This window comes from Phascolarctos cinereus, unplaced genomic scaffold (assembly GCF_003287225.1).
Source record: "Phascolarctos cinereus isolate Bilbo 61053 unplaced genomic scaffold, phaCin_HiC Scaffold_4;HRSCAF=312, whole genome shotgun sequence".
NCBI lineage: Eukaryota > Metazoa > Chordata > Mammalia > Diprotodontia > Phascolarctidae > Phascolarctos > Phascolarctos cinereus.
This window is the reverse complement of record NW_027555847.1, coordinates 608,291,272-608,317,189: the sequence shown is the minus strand read 5'-3', so window position 1 is coordinate 608,317,189 and position 25,918 is coordinate 608,291,272. Positions and strand designations below refer to the sequence as shown.

The following is a 25,918-nucleotide window of genomic DNA, read 5'->3' as shown; positions in this document are numbered from 1 at the left end:
TGTATGTATATGTATATGTATGTATATATTTCCTTTTGATAAACTCCATTTCCCTTCTGTAGTTGAAGGCATGTGAGATGGAGTGACAAGAGCTTGGGGTGGGATGATTTTTTTTCTTTCTCCTTCCTTTTTCCTTGTGTACTAGTGTTGTACCGAGAAATCAGCGAGTGAGACCCAGATGTAATTTAAGATGTGGATTTTACTAGCACGCAGATGCAAGGGGTATGCACATCCAAATCAAGCAGCCCCCTTCAGGGGTCGAGCTAGGGTTTATATGGAAAAGAGCATGGGAAAGAAATGCCAGGAACACTGATGAGGTAATCCAAAGGTGCAGGTGTCTTTGGGGGCTATGGATGGGAAAGTACAGGGAGTATACCAGACAGGGAGGGGGATGGATCTTTGGAGTCTGGCAGGAGGAAGAGTCCTTGGGCTGGTCAAGGACACCCCTCTCCCTCTGTCTTGATGAGAGAATGCTCTGCAACAAGGGACGCTTTCCCACAACACAGGAACTTACTGAGGAATTGGGAGGCTTCCAGAGACATGATCTGAGGGCTGGGGCCTGAGCAGCCCAGCTCTGTGTAGCTGTACTAGGGAGAGAGATAAGGGTCATGCTGAGGCCCATGCATGAATAACTGCTAGGCACAGTGTCCTTGGGCTGGGGAATGGTTGTTAGAGACAGTGTTTCTAAGACTAGGGAGAAATTGGGACACAAGTACAAGCACAAGCACCCAAGAACCCCATTATTTATGGATCAGAGATCACACAAACCAGACCAGGTGTCCTGGTCTCTAGTATAAACATAATTATCTAAAGCAATTATATTGCAAGCTTTCTTATCCATTTGCATTGGAAGTATGGGCTATGCTGAGATATGCAAGAATACATTTCACTATTGTTTAGATTTAGGAGGAAAGAGTTCTGGGGCAAGATTAAGCACCAACTTTTGCTTTCCATGTCTTAAAGGGCCCTACTACCTAAATGGCAAAATAATGTTCTGCATTACACTAGGGAGGAAGGAGCTTTAGTCCAAGGGTAGAAGAAGTAGTGATAGAGGATTTCTTTTTTAGTAATTTTCAATTTTATTTTAATTAATTAACTGTTAATTTAGTAATTTTAAAGTATTTTTTTCCTTCTTCCACTTATCACATGTAAGCGGAGAAGGGATGTGGAATGGTAAGAGTAACTTCAAAGCTGAAATTTTTTTCTTCTCCTGCTGCATTATTTTGTTGTTGGTGTTGTGATGTGTGTGTTTTTTGGAGGAGAGTGAAAGTGGAGATTAGTAGTAGGACATTAAGGAATTTCCTAGACTTCCATGCTCAACACCTTGGTATCTTGTATTAACAGTATTTTTTAGTTGTTCAGTGCTTCCAGTTGTGTCTAACTCTCCATAACCCCATTTGGTGAAATTTGGTTTCCTGGGAGAAATTCATCAGTACTGTATGCCAGTTTCATGATGGCATGCTTGTGTGGGATCTGGATAATATATTATGTTCTTGAGCTTTCCTACTCATCAATGGATTGAAGCAGAGCTGTGTGCTTGCTCTGTAGGCTTTATAGTATGATGTTTCCAGTGATGGTGTCAGATGCCTTCAATGAGAATGAAAATGGCCTCAAGGTCAACTACTGTACCACATTGACTGCAAATTATTTAATTTGAAAAATTTAATTTAATTTAATTTGAAAAGGCTGTAAGGCAAGACTAAAGTGGAGGGAAAGTTGGTGAACACCTTTTTGCAGATGATTGTGCACTTAGTGAAGCCCCGGAGGCTGAGATGCCACAGAATATGGATCAGTTCTCTTCTACTTGTGCTAATTTTGGCCTAATAATTAATACCAAGACAATAGAGGTTTTCCACCAGCCAGCACTGCACCGTTCATATGTGGAATCTTTGGTTACAGCAAATGGAGAAATTTTGAATGCTATGGATAAGTTCACTTACCTTGGCAGTATACATTCCAGGATGTATACATAAATGATGAGGTTGACACATGCATTGCCAGAATAAGCTCAGCACTGGGGAGGCTCCAAAAGAATGTGTGGGAGAGAAGAGGTGTTAGGCTGTCTAACAAACTGAAGGTCTACAGGGCCATTGTGCTGACCTCATTGTTATATGCCTATGAAACCTGGACAGTCTATCAGTTCCATGTCAGGAAATTGAATGTCTTCAATTTGAATTGTCTTAGAAATATTATGAGGATGACTTGGCAAGAACAGAACTGCTAAGCATTCAAATTCTACTGGAGAGCAACTCTGATAGGCTGGCCATGTTGTTCAAATGCCAAATGCATATTTGCCTAAAAGACTGTTTTACAGAGAACTCACATGATGCAGGTGGTCAGAACTGATACAAGGAAATACTCAACATCTCTCTGAAGAATTTTAGAATCCATGATGAGACATGGGAGACACTGGTACATGATCCCCCAGTATGGTGCGCCTACATCAAAGAAAGTTCTATGAGCAAATCAGAATTGTGGTAGCTCAAAAGAATTTCTGAATATCATCCTCTCTCCAACCTTATTGTTCTTATCTATACAGTCTTTCAAAGAGTTGTCTAAATTTCTTTTATGACTCAACCACATGGTTCATGCTGTTCTTCTTTATCACATTCCCTTCTAGGCCTTGGCCATACAGAGGAATGAGTGCTAATCATAGTCTCGCCTTTAGTGATAATGTTATGGCCACATGTATGTCAATTGATCTCTGAGCTTCATTTTCTTCATCTTGGAAAAGAAATAGCATCTTACAGAATTATTGTGAGGAAAGCTCTCTCTGTCTCTCCTATCTCCATATATATATACACATATATACATACATATATATACATGTATATATATATATATGTATTTGTATATATACATACATATATACATATATGTATATATGTATGTATATACATACATACATACATATATATACATATATACACACACATATACACACATGTATGCACACACATATATACACAAACACACACATAGACATACATACATATATGTATGTATATACATATATACATATATACATATATACATATATACATATATACATACTATGTATGTATATACATATATACATATATACATATATACATATATACATTATACATATATACATATATACATATATACATATATACATATATACATATATACATATATACATATATACATATACATATATACATATATACATATATACATATATACATATATACATATATACATATATACATATATACATATATACATATATACATATATACATATATACATATATACATATATACATATATACATATATACATATATACATATATACATATATACATATATATACATATATACACACATACACACATGTATGCGCACACATATATACACAAACACACACACATAAACATACATACATATATGTATGTATATGTGACAGTTATTAGTATATTACACTGATGTTGATCTACCAACCTGATCACAACATTTCTCTTTCTCCTCCATACTTTAGCTAGATCAGATAATTGCATAGGTACTAGATGAAATCTCTTGGTTTTCATGATTTCAGTGATACTTTGGAAGAGAAAGAAATAACAATGCTATACTCTGTTGTGGCAGCTAGGTGGTGTGGTGGATAGAGTGCGAGGTCTGGATACAGAGGTTCCCAAACTAATTTGGCCTGTAGCCCCCCTGAAATGGAAATTGGAAATTCCCCTTTAAATTAATAAGATCACTCAAATAAATAGGTTCAGTTCAAATCTCGGTCATGACCGTTCCATATCTCCTGAGTGTTCTTGGCCTAGCATTCCAGGAACTAGCCATTCCTAGGTCACGTTGACATGGAGGGTTGGCTCCTCTCCTTGTGAGACGTGATGTTATTAAAAAACAAAATACCAAGCCTCAGGCGGATGGGAGCGTGGCTAAGGTCAGATGTGTATTGGACAAACCATGAATAGCGCAAGCATCAAAAAGGGCTTCTTGGCCCCCAGCCTTCTTTGTTTAGAACAATATAAAAACACTGCGTCCTGTAAGCCCGCTGAGCCTCACCCGCGGGAAGGACGCTTCGCCCGGGAAAATCTTTACACAATTCAAGTTTGTACTGGCTGCAACGGGGCTCCCAGCCGTTGATTGATTTTGGAGGTTCCCTTGAATTGGTGATGTATTCTCTTCCATTACCGACTCTCTTGATCGGTGCTATATTATTGATTGTTCTTATTATTTATGCTTTCTATGCAAATTCAAACTATCTGTGCTTTGCTTCTTCTAAATAAATTATCTATTTCCTATTATTTTCTGGTGCATTGGAGAGTGTCATTTATAGGAGCGAATCCGAACCTCACTAAATCCTATTAATACAAAATTGGCGTCACGAACAGGATTCGCTGTATAAATGCCTTTCTTTAAGAGAAATGTTGAGCCCCGGGCTCCGGTAGAGGTCCCCGGTTGGGAGGACCCTCCGTTTTCCTCGCTCGCAAAAACCTGGTCACAGTGTACAGGACCTAGTGAGGATTGGGGGTGTTGGGGGTTCTCGTTTGGGGTGCGACGGATGGGCCGGTTGCCAGCAGGGATAATGGGGGGATACGACCAGTACATCATTTCCCTCCCTTTTGGGTTGTTTGCAGCCAGACAGCCAAAGGCTGCAGCAGGACTCTGAAAAGTTGCCTTCATTCTCCCCCTCTCCCTCCCCAGGTAACAGCAGCTTCAAAGCAGTGCGTGGATGGGAGAGGGAAAGAGAGAAGAATACTTTATTACTTAGGTTATATGGTTGGTAGAGGGCAAGTTGGGAAGGATTGTTGAAGTGTTAGGTCAGAATTAGAAAGGAATGAGATATGTACAGGTTTTAAGGGGATTTTAAATCATTAGAAAGAAAGGCAAGGAAGTTTAAGCATGTAGGAGAGAGGAGTGTGTGTAGAAAATTTGAAGGGTGAGTAAAAGGAAAGTGCATGCTGTAATAGCTGTAGCAAATATGAATTGGGACCCTGATACTTGGGAAGGTGATATTTGGGATGAAGATGATGATAGGTGGGGGGAAGATAGAGGGAAGATGTTCCGGATGTTTAGATGGGGAAGCTCGGCCGATAGTTAGGAGAAAAGCCGAAAAGGAGGGAAGCTAACCCACCCCGGGTGACTGAAATCACGGAAGATTACTCCCAAAGAGAAATTACTGATTTGCTTAGTAGGTTTTCACAGCGATCAGGAGAGCCTGCAATCTCCTGGCTTGTAAGATTAAGTGATGGGGGAGCTGGAGGAGTGTGGCTAGACCCCAAGGATTGTCTAAAATTTTTGAGTTTGACCTCTATATTTTAATACAGGCAGAGAATAAAGAGGTGGTAGAGAAAAGATTAACTCAACTAATAGAACATATGAAGGAGAAGGGATGGGAGATTAATCCTGATAAAATTCAAGGTCCAGCTCAAAGTGTGAAGTTTTTAGGAATAATTTGGAATAAGGGTCATAGAGAAATCCTCCCCAAGGCCAAGCAAAAAATATTAGATTTTTCACCTCCTAGGGACAAAAGAGAAGCTCAAAAGTTCGTTGGGTTGTTTGGTTTCTGGAGAATCACATTCCTCATTTAGGTCAGATTTTGAAGCCATTGTATAAAGTTACCCGGAAAAAGTATGCATTTGAATGGGGGGAAACAGAATCGAAAGCCTTTGAGGAAGCCAAAATAGCTATTCAAACTGCCCTGGATCTTTGGCCTGTACAGCCAGGGCCGATGGAATTGCAAGTTACAGTTTTGCATGGATATGCTGATTGGAGTTTATGGCAAAAACAACAGGGCAGGAATGTTCCTTTAGGATTTTGGTCGCGAAACTGCCACCTGCTGGCCAAAATTATACTCCTTTTGAACAACAATTATTGGCTGCATATTGGGCCCTGGTAGAGACAGAACATTTAACTTTAAACCATGAAGTTGTATTGAGGCCAGCCATACCCATTATGAGTTGGATTATGGGGACCCCCGCCTCACATAAAATAGGACATGCCCAAGAATCATCAATTATTAAATGGAAATGGTATTTGCAAAATAGAGTCAAGACAGGCAGATCGGTGTATTTCCACCTTGCATGAAAAGGTATTAGAATTACCAAAACATTCAAATGATATTGATATACCACCAAAGTCTTATGATCAATCACCTGTTTCTTGGAATAATGGATATGATTCTCTAACCCCCGAGCAGAAGAAGCATGCTTGGTTTACTGATGGCTCGGCTAAATATATAGGATCTAAGCGATGTTGGAAAGCTGTAGCCTATAACCCTTCATGCAATACTATTTTGGAAAGCTCTGGTGAAGGCCAGAGTAGCCAATGGGCCGAATTAGTGGCTGTCTATCAAGTAATTCAAAAGGAACAAGGTGGCCAATTATATATATATACTGATTCCTGGGCCGTAGCCAATGGCCTAGCAGTTTGGATGCCAATTTGGAAGAAACACGAATGGAAAATTAGAGACAAAGATGTGTGGGGAAAAGAATTATGGGAACAAATATGGGAATGGTGTCAATGTACTAATGTATCTGTATTTCATGTAGATGCCCATGTGAATCAAGATTCTGTGGAACGTGAGTATAATGCCCGTGCTGATGAATTATCCAAACTTCAAGGAAAAGCTTTAAAGGTCACCCCCAGAAAGGAAAACGAAACACAATTAGGAAAATGGGTCCATATCACCGCAGGACATCTTGGCGCTCTTGCATCTTACAGGTGGGCATTAGACAGAGGGATTAACATACCTCTGGATCTATTTAAGCAAATAGTACAAAACTGCATACAATGTCAATTATTTGCTCATCGGCCTGTGCCGAAGAAAATCACTGGAGAATTGGCTAGAGGGTCTTTACCTGCTCAAATTTGGCAAATAGACTATATTGGACCATTACCTGTTAGTCAGGGGTGTCAATATGCCTGCACTTGTGTGGACACCTACTCTGGGGTATTAGTTGCCTGCCCCTATAAACGGGCTACCCAGAAAAACACTTGTAAACCCTAGATATTATTTCTCTTTATTATGGGACCCCCCTACAAATACAGAGTGATAATGGTACACATTTTAAAGGTAAGGATATAGATGAGTATTGTAAATATAATAATATAGAATGGATTTACCATATACCATATTATCCCCAAGCCGCTGGTTTGATAGAAAGAATGAACGGATTATTAAAGGAGAAACTAAAGAAATTAAGTGAGAACCATGATTTGAAGAGATGGAAAGAAAATTTGTTTGAGGCCTTAAAGCAATTAAATAACAGGCCTCTGACTGATGGGGGTGGGACTCCTCTTTCAAGAATGATGACTCCTAATTTACAAATAAGGAGAATTTCGTCCCCCTTGACCATTCAATGGTGGACTTTACATGAGAATGCTAGGCAGCCCTGGCATGCCTCTTTAGGCTCCGCTGGGTATGATCTATATGTAATTCATGATGTCCATATTCCTCCATTAGGCCAACAACTGTGTTCTACAGGAGTAGGAGTTAAGCTCCCTGAAGGACACTATGGACAATTGTTCTCTAGATCTGGTTTAGCCCTAAACAACCAAGTCCATGTCTTGGGTGGAGTCATAGACAATGACTATAGAGGAGAAATTAAAGTTTGTTTACATAACTCTCATGAAAGCGAACCTTTTGAATGTAAGACTGGTGAGAGAATTTGTCAACTAGTGATATTACCCTATTTAAATGGTTCGTGGCAGAAAATCAATGGGTCTCCTGACTCCACAGAAAGAGGAGATCAGGGATTTGGGAGCTCTAATAATAGTGACATCTCCTGGATACCAGAAAAGGCAATTCCTGGTACTAAAGTTTGGATAAAGAAGCATCAATCTGATAGACCAAGGCCAGCTGAGCTCATCGCACAAGGAAACACTAATACTGCCATAGTAGTATACCCTGGTGATGATAAGTGGTATCATGTCCCACTAACCCAAATGTTTTTGCGAAATTAAGTGTTTTACAGTGTTTTCCTGCTACACGCTAACTATGGCATGGACTCCAGGTATTCCAGTGGGAATCCTCAGCAAGGACCGCGTACTGATTCCATCTACGTTGGTGAAAACAACACCCAGATCATGAATTGGTCATACCCATTCAACGTAGAAGTTTGGGACGCCCCTCTATTTCCCCTAATGAGAATCAATTTAACTAGTTTTAATCTAACTGTTACTGCAGCAAACGGTACCAATATATCCTGTACCCTTACAAGTTGGCCACCTAGTCCATATTTTCCTAAAAGGTTAAGATCTGTAACATATAATTGGACACAAGTAAACTCCACCTACACTGTCTCACTATCACAAGCGGACGACAGAAAATATTTTTATTGTCGTAACACCTCCAATGGGCTGTATGAAGAATATCTAAACCAATTAGTATGGGTTGTACCTGTGACTCCGAAACCTCCTGGAATAATTCGTGTCCCCCGCTCATGTACTAACACCTCTATCTTGCAACACAAAATAGTGTTTCATTATAATGTAACTTTTCCCTCTTTAGAAAGTTGTGTCAGGAAAAAAAGAGCTTGGTATGATACATTACTTGGTGGTGCAGGAACTGGTTTGGGTATAGTTAATTCTATAGACCTTGAGACCTTGGCTAGCAGACTGCGCAGTGCTGGACAAGATGTTTCTCAAGCTTTGACTGTGAATGCCCAATGGTTACCCACAACGATCCTGCCACACCAAAATACATTACAATACCAAGGCCAATTTTTACAAGTCTTTAATAATAGCATCCTCGTTAATTTACACCTTATGAAAAACATTGGTGTTTTATTTAATTGGACTAAATGTTCCTTGCAAAACTTATATACCCTCATACAGAAGGAAAATGCCCAAAGATTACTACAGGAAGGTAACTCTCACATATGGAACGATATACTTGACTTGTCAGATGTATGGAAAAAGCAAAAACCTGAGAATGCTAGATGCACTCCACTTTGGTGCGCTGGAACTATTATACTCTACCAAGTTAAAACTTGGACTGTTATGTGCCAATTTCATGTAATACCTTTTGTCTTACATAAATACTTTGCTTTACCTCATATCTATGGAAACTATATAGATTGGTATAATGTAACTCATACTCTGTCTGATTGTGTTGTAACTAATGGAGGGATTGTTTGTGGGATGATGACTCGGCAGATGGAACCCTGCCTTCTCTCACATTCATCCAATTTGTGTGATCTAACTTTATACCCAGTGAGTAACTTTTCTATGATATATGAAGTATCTACTCAATATGTTTGTATAGCCTCTAATAATCACTCTGACCTTCTATCTGTAGATATTACTACTGTTCCATTTTCTGGTTGCTTATCCAATGTATCTTTCCTACGCTGGCAAGGAAATGATTTTTACTTTCCACCAGACACTAACCTAGTTAAAAATTTTGCTTGGGTACCCCAATCTTTGCCTCTACCTCATGTGTCTCTATCTCTATATCCCCTTATGAACATCTTGAATCAGTCGACTGAAATCAAAAAGTTATTAGAGTCCAACCAACGCGCGTTAAATGAACATCGAATACAGACTCTTATAGCCGCAGGAAGACTAGTCGAAGCTTCTCATTTAGTGACCTCAGATACTAATCATCATTGGTATGATTTTCTTTTTAAATCTCCTACTGCTACTATGTATTTTAATTCCTTAGCTACCCCCATACTACTACTTGCTTTGTTCTTTTTATGTCTTTGTATATGCAATTGTTGTATGTATACCAAAATACGCACTATATACACTCATGTCACACCTTTGCCCCTCACCTATTATTCTCATGATCTTAAGGCCAAGTGAAATGGAAATTGGAAATTCCCCTTTAAATTAATAAGATCACTCAAATAAATAGGTTCAGTTCAAATCTCGGTCATGACCGTTCCATATCTCCTGAGTGTTCTTGGCCTAGCATTCCAGGAACTAGCCATTCCTAGGTCACGTTGACATGGAGGGTTGGCTCCTCTCCTTGTGAGACGTGATGTTATTAAAAAACAAAATACCAAGCCTCAGGCGGATGGGAGCGTGGCTAAGGTCAGATGTGTATTGGACAAACCATGAATAGCGCAAGCATCAAAAAGGGCTTCTTGGCCCCCAGCCTTCTTTGTTTAGAACAATATAAAAACACTGCGTCCTGTAAGCCCGCTGAGCCTCACCCGCGGGAAGGACGCTTCGCCCGGGAAAATCTTTACACAATTCAAGTTTGTACTGGCTGCAACGGGGCTCCCAGCCGTTGATTGATTTTGGAGGTTCCCTTGAATTGGTGATGTATTCTCTTCCATTACCGACTCTCTTGATCGGTGCTATATTATTGATTGTTCTTATTATTTATGCTTTCTATGCAAATTCAAACTATCTGTGCTTTGCTTCTTCTAAATAAATTATCTATTTCCTATTATTTTCTGGTGCATTGGAGAGTGTCATTTATAGGAGCGAATCCGAACCTCACTAAATCCTATTAATACACCCCCTTTTAAAAATAGTATTCAATTCTCCCCTGGGATCAGATTAAATTAACCCTTATTTTTATTCAATGATACCTGGATAATTCCAGTACCCCCCAGGGGAGGAATTCCCCACTTTGGGACCTATGGCTTCAGTGTCAGGAAGACTTATCTTCCTGAGTTCAAATATAGCCTCAGACACTTACTAAATGAATTACCCTGGGCAAATCACTTAACTCTGTTTGCCTCAGTTTCCTCATCTATAAAATATTCTGGAGAAGGAAATGAAAAACCTTCCAGTATTTTTGCAAAGAAAACCCCCAAATGGGGTCATGTAGAGTCAGACATGACTGAAACAATTGAAGAACAACAACACTCTGTTGTAAGCATAAGTCTCCTAGAAATATTTTTACTAATATATCATTACTTTAAATTCAAGCATCATTAATCTTGTGAGGGAAATGTCCAAACTGACATTCCCCTCATACAATCTGACATGCCTCTTTAACCCAAGAAATTTTAAAATAACATTTATTAGATTTTTTTAGGAGGACAACTTTAAAATATGATAAAACACAATCACACAACTCCAAGTTAGGTAAAAGTAAATAGTTCGCATCACCAAGACAATGGTCAGATAAACTTTGAGAGTTCTTAGCTAAGTTATGAATGAAGGAAGAATCAAGAATGGGCTTAGACTAATGTTGAGCATGGATTGAATAATAGCAATTGTTAACAATGAAAAAGCAGAACTATTTACTTCTATTTTCTCTTTCAGTTAGATTGATCTTTGAACTGGGAAGGATAGAACAAAAAAAGTGTTTTACAACTAATTGAAAGACAAGATAAGTTAGGCAACAGCAAGAGGGAATCTAACCACTTTCAATGACTTTAATTGCTAGGCACAAATGAACTCCATCCTAGAGAAATGAAAGAACTGATGGATGAGATTTCTGTCAATAATCTTTGAAAAATTGTGGAGTGTGAGATAGGTTCTACAAGAGTAGAGGTATTCAAGTTTCATTCCAATTTTAAGGAAGATAAAACAGTTATATTCTTCAAACTGTCAATTTGCAAGCCTGATCTTAGATCCTGTTCAAATTTTTAAATGTATTGTTAGAGGGATGACCTGTGAACTTTTTGATGGAGAATCAGAAATTGTTATGATTAATAGTTCACTGTGAAGTGATGTGATATAGTGAAGAAAGAGAGGACGTCAAAATCATGGAGATTTGGGCTTTTTACCTCCAATACTTAGAGACCATAACTGATTTTTCCTTAATAATTTATACCAAATCAATCCTACTGGCAATAATTAGTGCACAATCCCTATGCCTAGAATGCTTTCCCTTCATATCTGCTTCCTGCCTTCCCTGGTCTTCTCTTCAGGTCTCAGTCAAAATCTCATCTTCTACAGGATGTCGCTTCTCTTCATTCTAGTGCCTGTTTCCTGTTGATTTGTTGTTGTTTTAGTAGATTAGTTTTGTTTTGTCCAACTGTCCATGACATCATTTGAGGTTTTCTTGGCAAAGATACTGGAGTAGTTTACCATTTCCATCTCCAGCTCATTTTACAAATAAGGAAACTGAGGCAAACAGGGTTAAGTAACTTGCCCACGGTAACACAGCAAGTGCCTGAGGCCATATTTGAACTCAGGAAGACTCAGTTACCTGAATAACAGGCCCAGTACTCTGTTCACTGCACCACCTATTTGGCCAGGTATGTCACTTAACCTTTTTGCCTCTGTTTCCTCATTTATAAAATGAGCTGAGAAGGAAATGTCCAACCACTTCAGTATCTTTAGCAAGAAAACCCCATATGGGTCAAGAAGAGTCAGACACTATTGAAAAATGACTGAAGAACTGTTTTGTAATTAGGAATTAAGAATTTCAGTTTGTTACAACTCTTCCAAGTTGTGCTTGTTAGCTATTTGTCTTTTTATAAAAGCAGTTTTACTTTGTCCATTTGATTATAGCTCCTGTGGATTTGAGAATTTAGTCAACCAGATACATACAACATGTCTCATTATTTCAGTAGGAAGGTAAATGGAAAACTTAGAAAACATTTTTGTATCTTACTCTAATCTAGTTCCTCATAGGAGGGAAATGTTATTTTCAAGATTTTCATCTCAGGCAATTAAAGGATAATTAAGCCAAATTTTCTTGAAATATAGAAAGCAAAGACAGAGCAAGTATGGTGTAGTATAAAAGATATAAAGCGAGGAAACTGGAGAAATCATGAAAAACATAGTTGCCCATAGAATTATAACAACAGACCAGGACTGATTTAAGGGCCTTCTCTCCCACAAAGGGACCCAGACATAGGAAGCACTGGGATTGGTCTGGCTTCTAGAGGAGTCTGGCCTTTAAACAATGGGTTTCTAGGGGCAGCTAGTTGGTGCAGTGGATAGAGTTCCAGCCTTAGATTCAGGAGGACCTGAGTCAAATCCGGCCTCAGACACATAATACTCACTAGCTGTGTGACCCTGGGCAAGTCACTTAACCCCATTGCCTGATAAAAAAGAAATGGGTTTCTACTCCAGAGTCTGGAAGGAAATCACATAGCTGAGGTTTGACTCAGGTATAGGGTCTTCATGAAAGTAAATTGAAAGATACTCAAGTATGTTGCAGTTTAGTTATATGAAAGTGAAACAGTGCTATGTTGATTAATATTTAGGTTTCTTTGAGATTATGCTCAGAAGGGAGCTTGCACAGAGGAAAGGAAGGAGACAAAAGCCTGCATTTTATTAACACATATTCATTAGTCTGGAGAGTAGATAAACAAAGGGAGGTCAGGAGATCTAGTGGAGAAGAATGCCAAGGGAGTCGTAGGCTATCTTTTCAGCTGGAAGATAGTGCAAGAATAGGATTGGGGGATCCATATAGGACTACTCCTACAATTTGGCCAGGTCACCATTGCTAGACAAATTAGTCAACTCTAAAATGCTGGGGTAGAAGGACATACAGCTATGTGATCTCATGATAACAGCTATTCCTACATACAAAAGAACTGCTTTAAAAAATTAGTAGGCAGGGACAAAGATTTAAAACATGATAACCAATTTCTCCTGTTAGATTCTCTCAGGAGGTTGACATGTAAAGCATTAAAACATGGAAGATGTAATGGAAAGGCTAAATCGACATTTTACTATGTTCTGGCCAGCCAGGCACATGGCTTGGGCTCATCCTTCTATTGAAGACCACCTACCTGAAGAATGGTATGCTTGCAGAAACTGTACTTGCTGCTAGTTGGAGGAAATTTGAAGCTCTCAAATTCCAGTCTGAGGAACCCTGAAGCTCTGAAACTCTTGGGGTTATTCTTTCAAAATTGCTATTTACTTACCTATGACCAGGAAGAGAAATTCAAGCAGTTGTAGCCAAAGGTCAGCACTTGTGTCCACTTCCGTGTGAGATTAGCCATTAGGGGTGCTAGGATGGGAGAACGTCCAAGACTGAGCCTGAAGGCTGCTTAGTAGGTAGGAAAAGAGCAGGAATAGATATTCTCATTCTCTCTCTCTGTCTCTTTCTTTCTTTCTTTCTTTCTTTCTTTCTTTCTTTCTTTCTTTCTGTCTGTCTGTCTGTCTTTCTCTCCTGAGTATATGGCTCTTTCTAGATCAGTAGCCAATACTCTATTTTGAAAATTCCCTTTCCATCTGAAGTTACCACAGGGAATAAAAGATTATTACATCTTTCCAAAGTGCCAAGCTCTTCAGTGATGAACCAGAAGATACTTAACCCACTGGAAGTGCCTTGGCTAGCTCAGCTTTCTGTGCATGATTTCCATTAAGGATGCAAGAGTCAGAGCACATGGGATATCTGGACAGCATTTCAGGATTACCTCTTTATGGGATATTAGATCTGAGAAACAATAAGGCATTTGTTGTATACAATAATGGGTGTTGGAATGATAAGAAAACTTGAGTTCTAGTCTTAGATCTAACATTTAATTTGGTTTTTCAACTTTCAAATCCAAAAGAATTGTAAAGATTGTCTATCCCTACCCTCTCTATTGGAGGCAACACGTAATAGTGGCTAGAACACTGGACTTGGAATCATAATATCTATAGAACTTATTTGTTATATTTGAGCTTATAGTGATACTCAAAGGCCTATGAAACTGTGAATGAACTTTGATCCAGCAACACCATTACTAGGCTTGCATCCTAAAGAGATTTTTTTAAAAAGGGAAAAAGACTCACATAAAAAAAAATATTTATAGTATAAAAAGGTAGTTGCTCTCACCCTCCCTATCAACCTCTGAAAACCCAGAAAATATCACCTTAGGAAAAAAAAACAACCCTGGAACAGGTGACCTAGAAGAAAGATGGGGAATAGCAGTCAGGGTGTGGGAACCAGTGGAAACCAGCTCAGAAAATCAACAGTTGCCTTGGAACTCTACCTCAAAGGAATATCCCAGTGCAATAGCAGAAACAAGGGAGGCAGCACTGGAAAGGGCCCCAGGCAGATAAACACCCTGCAGCACCCATATAAAAGGAGCTGAAGAAAGCTAAAGGAAAGGAAAAGCAGGCAACCTAGAATTGCCTGAAAGTTCCAGCCTTGCTGATTCCAGCCCAACATGAGGTAAGCTGCCAAAACCCTACAGCCTCCAATTGCCAACACAAGAGGCCCTAGCACACAAAGCCAGTGACCAAGACCTGGGCTCCCAACACAAGAAGCTTGGGTCAGTGCCCTGTGTTTCCCAGCAGGAGAGGTCAATCTCTTTAAAGGCCAGGGAACAAGGAAACCATGAGTGAAAAGAAACATACCATAGATTCACATTATGAGAAGAGTGGAGATCAAGACAGAAATTCTGAAGAGGACAACATTGTCAAAAAACCCACATCTGCAACATCAAAAGGGAATATGAACTGTTCTGAAGCCCAAAAAACCTTCTTAGAAGAGCTCAAGAAGGATTTTAAAAGTCTAATGAGAGAGGTAGAAGAGTCCTTAAAAATACAATTGGCCAATTGGAAAAAAAGTACACTGAAGAAAACAAGTCCCTAAAAAATACAATTGGCAAACTGGAAAAAAAGTACACTGAAGAAAACAAATCCCTTAAAAATACAATTGGCCAATTGAAGAAGGAAGTACAAAAACTAACAGAAGAAAACAATCTGTTAAAAACTAGAATTGGAGAAATGGAAACTAATGACTCCATGAGAGATCAAGAATCAGTCAAACAGGAACAAAAAAAATGAAAAAAATGGATGAAAACATAGAATACCTCGTTGTTAAAACAATGGACCTGGAAAATTGATACAGGAGAGACAATTTAAAAATCATGGGACTACCTGAAAATCATGATGAAAAAGAGAGCCTGGACAGTATCTTTCAGGAAATCATGAAGGAAAACTGCTTTGAAGTCCTAGAACCAGAAGGTAAAATAACCATAGAAAGAATACACTGCTTACCACCTGAAAGAGATCCCAAATTAACAATGCCAAGGAATATAATAGCAAAATTCCAAAATTATCAGATGAAAGAGAAGGTGCTGCAAGCAGCCAGAAGGAAACAATGTAAATATCATGGAACCACAGTCAGGATTACACAGGACTTTGCAGCTTCTACATTGAAAGGGCCTGGAACATGATATTTCCTAAGGCAAAGGAGCTTGGATTGCAGCCAAGAATCAACTACCCTGCAAAAATGAGCATGATTTTTTGAGGGAGGAGATGGATATTCAATGAAATAGGGGATTTCCAAACCTTCCGCATAAAAAGACCGGAGCTCAACAAAAAAAAAAAATTGATCTTCAAGTACAATATTCAAGAAAGACATAAAAAGGTAAATGGGGCAGAAAGATACAAAATGTTGTTAATAAGGGCAGACTGTTTACATCCTTACAAGGGAAGATGATATTTGCAACTCTTGAGAACTGTATTGTTATTACACCATGTTAAAGGAGTATACATAAAGGGGATGGATATTAGTTGACTTTGATGTAATGATAAAAAAAATCTAATCAAGTAGGTTAAATGGATCCAAGAAAGGTGATTAGTCTGATCTTAGAAAGTGTACTGAGAAAGGAGGAGGCAGACAAAGTTAAATTACATTACAGAAAAAGACACAAAATCCTATTACAGCAGAAGGAAAGAAGGGGGGGGATGAGCATTGTTTGAACCTTGCTCTCATCAAATTGGCTCAATAAGGGAATAACATAATCTGTTATGTATGGAAATCTAACTGTCCCTATGGGCAGTAGGAGAGAAAATGGGAAAGAAAAGGGAGGGGGGATGGAAGGGAGAGAAGAAGCAGTAAGAGCAAAGGGTAAGGGGGGGAGGGGTATAATAGAAGGAAGGAGAGACTGAAGGAGGTGGTGGTCAAAAGCAAAGTACTGGTGAGAGGGGGAAGGGAGAGAGGAGAAAGAAAAGCCTAAACAGGGGGAAAAAAGGATGGAGAAAAAGACACAGATTGTAATCATAACTGTGAAAGATGAATTGCTATCTTTTTTTTTCTCTTCTGTTGAGTTTTGTTTCCTTTTTCTGATGGTTCCTCCTATTGGTTTTAACTTTTACTTACAACTTCACTAATGTGAAAATGTATTTAATAGTAATGTAAATGTATATCCTATATCAGACTGTACACCATCATGGGGAGGGTGGTGGGGAGGAAGGTGGAGAACAATTTTAAACTCAAAAGTATATGGAAGTGATTGTTGGTAAATCAAAATAAATTAATAAAATTTTTAAAAAATGAAATGACAAACGGGATAGTTTCAGAAAAACCTGTATGGACTTACATGAGCTGATGCAAAGTGAAGTGAGCAGAACCAGAAAAATATTGTACTTAGTAAAAGCAATATTATAACAATAATTGTAAAATACTTAAGTACTCTGCTTAATACAATGATTCATGACAATTCCAAAGGACTCATAATGAAAAGTATCATCTACCATCAGACAGAGAACTGATGGACTTAGTGCAGACTGAAATATATATTTTTTTATTTTGTTATTTTTCTTACTTTTATTTTTCTGTAAGGCAATATGGTTAATATGGAAATATGTTTTATATTTATATGGATATCATATGGCTAATGGGTATTATATCTCTCCCTTCTTAGTGGGTGGGGGAGAGGCTAAAGAGAAGGAGAGAATTTGGAATGGAAATTTTTTTAAATGAAAAAATATAACTGCCAGGTCAAAAACAAACAAAAAAGATTTGCAGTAAGACTCAAGTAAGAATCTATGTCAATACTCTATAAATTTTATAAATGTTGCCACATTGTGCTATTTATTTATTTGTTATTTATGTGCCAGATATTACTATTTATCCAATAAGAAAACAAGTCCAGAGAAATGGTCTGGATGTGTAAACAACTCCATCACTCTTTTGCTGCAGTTAATGTGCCATTTCATTAGCACAGTTACTCTCTCCAATTCAGATAGAAAAACTTCCTTCTATTTCCCAACCCATAACATGTACCCAAAACCAATAGGGGGAACCATCAGAAAAAGGAAACAAAACTCAACAGAAGAGAAATATTGTTCATATTTTTCTATCTATCTTTCATAGATGATCATCTTAATATATGTGATGCTTTCTTTTTGTGGATCTAGATAGACATAAATATACCTCTTAAATATTTTTAACTCCCTTAAATATTTTTAACTCCCACTGAGCCTCACTCAATCCCCAAAGACAAAATAACTCTCTGAATAGGGTGCAGTGTGTGTAAGTGATCTTGAAGGCCCTTGTTTCACTCTCTGCCTATGGGGTCCTCATTTGGTCCCCTGCTGGCAATTAATCAACATGAACCACCACCACTTCCCTCCTCCCATTTCAAATGAGGAGAAAGAAACTGTTCCCAGGCCCTGGATGGTAAAAGCAATGCATTGTGTAGTGGATACAGTTGACTTTGGAGAAATGACTTGGGTTCAAGTTCAAGTCATGCATCTGATAAAGCCAGCTGAGTGACCATAAGCAAATCATTTAACTTCTTAATGCAGCTTTGCAAAATAAAACTGAGCTACAGCAAGACTCCATGGAGCCCCAAATTTATTTAGCCTTTGAGCCTCTGTGCTAAAATTCTCTTATCTAAGACTATAGAAGTTATAGACGAGTTGTCTGACTATATCGATGAAGATATTTTTGATCCTAGGGGTTCCCTACATCAATGGAATCACAGATCTGAGTGGGGTTGCCCATCTAATCAATATTCCTCCTTCTCACTGTAACATTTTACAGTCTTACACATTCTTAGTAATGTTTTTTATATCACTTCTTGTAAGCATTATTTGGGGTGATATGCAGTATATCTATTTAGTACTTACCAAAATTATGGCTTTCTAATACTCCCAAACTATAAAATATCAGAAGAACATTAGTATTACAGAAATGAGCTTTTCAATAATAAATAGTTTGGAATTGTTGGAGATATTCCAGAGTTTATGCTGTGCAGCTTCCCAGACACAAAAGCAACAATATCAAAAGAACCAATAAATTCTACACAAGTCAAAAGGTAACTGACCTTGCAAACAGGATATACACAACCTAAGGATCAAAGGTCTCCCTGAAGAACATGACAAATGAAAAATGAGCAAATAAAATGAATAAAAGACTACCCAAAACTTTTGAATAAAGATAACCAGGAAGTGATTGATCTAATTCATCCTTGAAACTCCAGACAACAATTTTTTTTCACTTAGCCAGATAAAACTTTTTAAATATTAAAGAGCATCAATTCATGTAACTCAGTATTTCTCTACATTTATGAGAAACTGGGCAAAGGAATAACACAGGATTTGCCAAAAAGCAAAGAGCCTGAAGCTCCAATCCAAAATGATTCAACCAAAAAACAGACTGAACCATCAATAAAAGAAAGTCAAGAGACATTTCTGGGGGAATAAGTGAACAGAATAATTTAACTTGCATACCCCAAATACAGGAAACATAAGGAAGCTAAATAAATGTAATTACCAAAGAAAGACTAAAGAATGAAAAACACTTTATTCTTTTCCTAGGCTATAGTTAAAAAAATGACTTTTAGAAAAGTTAAAGGAGAGGATTATCAAAAGACTTGCTCACATTGATCGTTTAACATCTTTATTGCCCTTGTCAGTGTTATTTTTAATTCATTGCGAATTTATATTCCATGTCTTACTAATATGCAAATTCATGGTCTGACCAAAAATCACTCTGGAATGACTTAGATATTAGTAAACAAAGTAAAATGTTATCTACAAAGTCCTACCAGGGTGCTTCATTGTTGCATGAAATCATTTGGGATTCTTGTAGGCTATGCCAACATAGTATAAACTCTGGCAGGTTCTGCCATGCTGGAAAAAGGTATCAAGGATAGTCCTGGCAATGACTGAGACTGATATGTAAGAATTAGTCTGACTAGTATGGAGAAGTTGACTACCAGACTAGTTGCTTGGCAGTGAGTTCTTTGGTCCAGACATTATGTGAAACAAATAAAATAAATAATGCATAAAAAACCAAAGATTTAAAAAAATTCATCAAATAGTAAGCATGCATTTTTGTCACAACAACAGATATGGAAATCATATGTTTTGAATATAAACTTAAAAGGTACAATTTTCCCTCTAATTTGCACAAAATCAGTCATTTGTATGTTAAGGGAAAAAACAATGACAAAAATGGATTCAGAGGACCTCGAGTTCAAACCACAACTTTGCCAATTTTTCCTTGTGTTACCCCAGATAAGTCACATAACCTTTTTCTTAAAATGAATTTTTCTGATATATTAAAAAAAGCAAACAAAGAGTTTTCACTCCATGCCATTTGAACTCTCTTCTACTTCTAAATCTGTGATCTAATTCTTGGGAAAATTAAATTTGACTTAAAATGTCTCTATATGAGGCAGACAAAAGAATGGAAACTAAACTTGAAGTATCTGTTTTATGTCATTGTATCACAAAGTTCACATATTGATAAAAAACTGTGTTTATGGCAGATAGAATTGATGGGGGAGAGAAGCCTCCTCTTCTATCACTGAATTACTATGTGACCTCTGGCAATACTGTATCTCATTTCAGTTACTCCGTGCAGAAAGTGGGGGAACAAAGAATCATCCCTAAGGAAGGAAATGAGCAGCAGTAGCATGGTAGAGTGAAAAGACTACTGTATTTGGAGGATGGGGACCTGGGTTCAAATTCCAACTACTTAATACTCATATGACAGTGAACAAATGATAACCTCTTGAAGCCTCATTTAAAAAAAATCTCTTAAATGAGTGGGATTGGACTTCCAAATCTGTGATTTTTGCTATCCTATCCAGTCAGTTGAGAATCACAAGCAAGTGGAGTTGGGAGTTACCAAAGGACTGAGTTGAAAGCAGAGAACAGCAAGCCATGACCATTGGTGTTGAAGAATAAGTGGAAAGAATTGCTTTACAAGTAGAGATAACAAGAGGAAGAGTTGAGATTTATAGAATAGGCTGTGTGCTTAGGAGCTGGTGAAGAGGAGCAAAAGCTAGGTCAAGAACAGGATATCAGGATAACTCATGGTATCAGGAAAGGATTGTCAAATCAAATCAAGCTGTGAGCAAATGATGTCACTGATTATAGGCCTCTGCTCATCAAAGGAAGAAGGTCTCTTTATAATGAGTTTGTATGATCTGGCCACACCCCCTTTTAAGGGACACTGCTGTCATCTGTTCGAATGACATTGACTAAATCAAAATGATTTAATTTGACTTCTTTTGTAAACATATTGTAAATCAGAATTCAGATTATTCATTGACATCTGACATGTCCTCTAACAGTCAAAAAGAATCAGCTTAAAATTTACCCATTCATATATAATCACCAAAAATTTACATTCTAATCCATAGTAGTCTTCAGAGTTACGACACTTCACAGAAAGCACACAAATACCTTACAGACTCTAGATAAGTAGCTGTCATATTGTTATTCAGTTTTTTTGATATTAAAGCTTTTCTATATATTCCCTTTATGAAACAAATCCCTATTTGGAACAAATCTTTTTTTTTTTGACAGGCATAGTATACATCCTTCTCAGAATAAGATTTCAGAACATTGATTCTTAAATTTAGTTGATCTTTCAAAGTTCCTGCCCAAGAAAACAAAATCTCTACGTATTTCATTCTTTTTTTGTGGCATTGCATGAGAGATTGGATCACAAATTCCACAGCTAAAGGACACAGTTCTTCTGTACAGCAATTTTGCTGAAGGCAGCATCCCTTTCCAGATTAGGAGATGAAAATGGTGAGCCTTCCCTGACTATTCTAGCATTAAATTAATTGCTCTGTCTTCTGAAAAAAAAGTCTACTTAATACCTATATGACCTTAACCTCTTTAGGTAACAGTTCCATTCTGAGAGTTGAACTATATTACCTCTAAGGTAATTTCTAGTTATGATTCTATCAACTGCTACTTTTTTATTGTCTTTATCAGTCATTTTTCATTTACAAAATACTGCCTCGTAATGCAAATTATTTTATCCTGTGTATATGGCTAACCTGTTCAGTTAGATTTTAAGGTCCTGTATTAAAGGGGCCGTGTCTAATATTTTCTAGTAGTCCTTCACAGTGTCTGATCTATATCTATATATGTATATATACACACTTACACACATATATATGCTATATCTGTATGTATATATACATACTTATACATGCACATACATATGTATGCACCTATACCACCCCCAATTTAAAAGAAAAATATGTCTTGTAACCAATATGCATGGTGAAACAAAACAATTTTTTCATTGTCCATGTACAAAACTGTCTTTCTCTTTCTATACCTTTTGTCCTTCACTACCTTTCTGTAGGGAGGTAGGTCCTCTGGATTCATGGTTGGTCATTCAATTGATCATAGATATTTAGATTTTTCCGAAGTTACTTACTATTACAATGTTGGCATATAATTCTTCTCCTGGTTCTGCTCACTTCATCCTTGACTTTGCAGTATTGCTCTCAATATGTTAAATTTATCTTCAAGATATCTCTTGGATATGTCCCCTTCCTTAATCTGATAGCACCTCACTTTGATACAGACCCTCATTGCTTCACTCCTGGACTACTACAATAGCCCATTATTGAATTCACTAACTACAAGTTTCTCCCTACTCCATTCCAATCCTCCATGCGTTCTCCTAAGTAAATTTCCTAAAATGCAAGTCCAACTATGTCACACACCCCTACTCAATATACTCCAGTGGCTATCTATCACTTCCAGGATTAAATACAAATCCTCTGTTTGGTATTCAAAACTCTTCAAAATCTAGCCCACACTTACCTTTCCAATCTCCTTATACCTTACTCCCCACCACAGTCTCTTCAATCCAGTGATTCAGGAATCCTCTTCTTCCTCATCTCTATCTCATGACTTCCATGGCTTGCTTCAGATACCAACTAAAATTCTACCTTCTAGAAGAAGCCTTTCCTAACCCCTCTTAATTTTAGTGCCTTTTCCCTCTTGATTATTTCCTATTTACTCTGACTGTAACTTGTTTCTACGTAATTGGTTGCATGTTGACTCCCCTATGAGTTATAAATCTTCCAGGTTTCCCTGAATCACTATGTCTTTTATCATTTCTTAAAGTATAATGAAATTTTACTACATTTATATTCAATCATTTGTTCAGCCATATACCACAGAGATGTCAAGTGCTCAAATAATTTTCATTTATCCAAGAAATATTAATTCAGGCTCTACTATGTGTGAGATACTGTATTACGTGTTAGTTCATGGTAATACCTGTAATAGGAATTCAGCAGGCTAGGATAAAGGAAATGGAGCAAGACAAAATGGTGTGATATAACAGAAACAGTGATATATCTGGACCAGATGACCTAAGTTTAAATCCTGGCTCTGACACTTACTATGTGACTTAAGTAACTAAATCACCATTGGCCTCATTTTCATTATTTGTAAAATAAAAAGTCGACTAGATGGTCTCTAAGATCCTTTTTAGGTTTAAAGCTAGAGTATGATCTTACGAGTTAGATTTTTTTTTTAATGGAGGGGCAAGTGTAAGAGAACATATATTCATCGAGTGTCTACTATATGCCAGACACTGTGCTAAGCACTTTTATAGATATTACCTTATTTGACCCTCACAATAACCCTGGGAGGCAGGTGCTATTATTAACATTTTATAGTTGTGGAGACTAAGGCAAATTGAAGTTAAGAGATTTTCCCAGGAACTCACATCTTAAACATTTACTAGATGTTGTTACTTGTCCTGAATGAAGGACAAACAACAACAGTAACATGAGGTAAATGTCTGAGATGGTATTTGCACTCAGGCATTTTACTACAGGCCTAGCACTCTATTCACTGCACCACCAAGCTTTTATTTACTAAGAATAACTTTTGTTTTAAAGAATGAAGGTGAATTTATCTCTTATAATAACTCACATTTATATAGTGATTTCAGATTTACAAAAGCTTTTCTCGTAGCAATCTTATTCAGTATTGTTATTAGGTATTTATTACTACAGGTCTAGAGACCTATCCAGTATGATATTCAGCTGTCAAATGGGAATTTTGAATTATTTGCAATATATCCCAGAGACCATCAGAGCCTAAACTAGCAATATGGGCATCCATAGCATTATAGTTGAGGGAATAGGAAGTCAGGTATGAGACTTCTTCAGGGATAGAGACCCTAGGATACCACAAGACTACTCTGTGTGTGTGTGTGTGTGTGTGTGTGCACATATGTGTGTGTGCATGTGCATGTGTGTGTAGAGGTTATGAAAGAGTAGGTTTTGTTTAGGATGAGGATAAATTCACCTAGGACAAAACCTGGAAGTTTACTATTTTAATTATTATTTTTAATTAGATAAAAATGATTTAGAAATGGCACGGCTATTTCTAAAACAGTGCAAGTGCTATCAGAGCCCTTCAGATTTTGGTCCCCTAGAACACCCTACCCTCGCTATAGCTCCAGAAGCACACAAAATGAATCTTCCAAATTTATAAAGCAATACTCACTCCTATTTTTATTTTTTTTTTTTTTTACAAAATATTGTCATGTACTTGCACTTTCACTAAACAATTTATACATATAATTCTCTGCTCTTTTTTATTCAGATAAATTGTTTATTATTTTAACAAGTGAACATCATAAATATACAGTATTTGTTGATCAAATACTTTATATTTTCTTATGTACAACTTAGAAAATAACAAGCCATATTAATGTGACATAGGCTTTTTTTTTCTGGTACAATGGTTCTCAACATGTGTTAATTATCATATTGCCATCTGTAATTCTTTTTCAACTCCTAATCTAGATATTTATTTTGTCTTTTAATAATAGCCATGACAAAAAAAATTCAAACAAATAAGCTATTAGAGTAGTAAAATTTGTGTTGTTTTGTTGGATAAATCAAGAAATTATTTGATTCACCAATGGCCAAAGCATAAGATATTTAGGTTTATCTACTTTTTTTTTTAGCATACAATCATAGGACAATTAATTCCATTAGCTTTTCTGGTATTGACAAAGTATGGCACAATGTGTTGCCACGTAGTCAGTAAACATTTATTAAATGCCCACTATGTTCCAGTCACAGTGCTAAGGTTGTGAATACAAAAAAAGGCAAAAGAAGTTTAAAATCTAATGGAGGAGACAATTATGTAAAACAACTACGTACTGACAAGGTATATGCAGGATGAGTAGCAAAAATTAAAAGAGGGAAGAAGCCTGTAATATTCCCAAGTGTGGCATAAATCATATTAGGATGCAATTTGAAAATATTTAAAAAAATAAAAATTCAATAAAATTAAGATAACATTACATGTTAAAACTAACTCAATTTATGACCCTGTTTCTATATGAATTGGACACAACTGGGGAGAAGATGAGATTTTAGTTAGGACTTAAAGGAAGCCATTAGGCAGAAATGAGAAAGGAGAGCACATTTGACCACGGAAATAGATTCCTCATCTCTGCTTATTTAGTAAAATCAAATAAGACTTGTTTCTGTAGATTGGTCAAATGACTAGCAGCTGTTCTATTTCATTTTCAGGGCAGGCAGTTTTAAAATTGGTAAATAGATTAAAAGAATTTTGCAAATTTTATTCATAAATAACTTTTCCATTTTATTTTTCTGGATCTGAGTATGAATTGTAGGACTTTTGTTTTATTTAGAGTACTGAGTTTATCAAAAATGTCTACCACATATGCAGATTTGAAGAGAAAATATTGTAATACAGTCAATTAACTCTATCTTTATTATCAATAAGGCAAATCTTTTTGGCTCCATCAGGTTTTTGTTAGTATACAGAAATGAGTTTTGCTCTGATGCCATAATATACAATTTTGAATAGACTCTTCCTTTTAACATAACTTTTTTAACAAAATATTTACTCACATAACAACTTTTAAAACAACATATACATATTTCTCAGAACATATTTCTCAATACAACTCATTATGAAGCACTTATGTTTCCAAATTGCATGAGGGGCCACATTTTAACTAGTGGCAGTGGACCTACATTTTATCCTGACATTGATTGAGCTACATTATTATTGAAAAATCCAA

At 37.0% G+C, this 25,918-nt stretch overlaps 1 protein-coding gene across 1 annotated transcript; it reads left to right on the top strand.

Annotated features, from left to right (window-relative positions):
- Positions 1–3,792: 3,792 nt before the first annotated feature.
- Positions 3,793–10,384, top strand: LOC144457025 (uncharacterized). The gene is made up of 3 exons (XM_078153708.1): positions 3,793–4,148; positions 6,531–6,702; positions 7,946–10,384. The coding sequence occupies exon 3, from the start codon at positions 7,984–7,986 to the stop codon at positions 9,787–9,789; it is 1,806 nt and encodes a 601-aa protein (XP_078009834.1). The 5' UTR covers positions 3,793–4,148; positions 6,531–6,702; positions 7,946–7,983; the 3' UTR covers positions 9,790–10,384.
- The last annotated feature ends 15,534 nt before the right edge of the window (positions 10,385–25,918 follow it).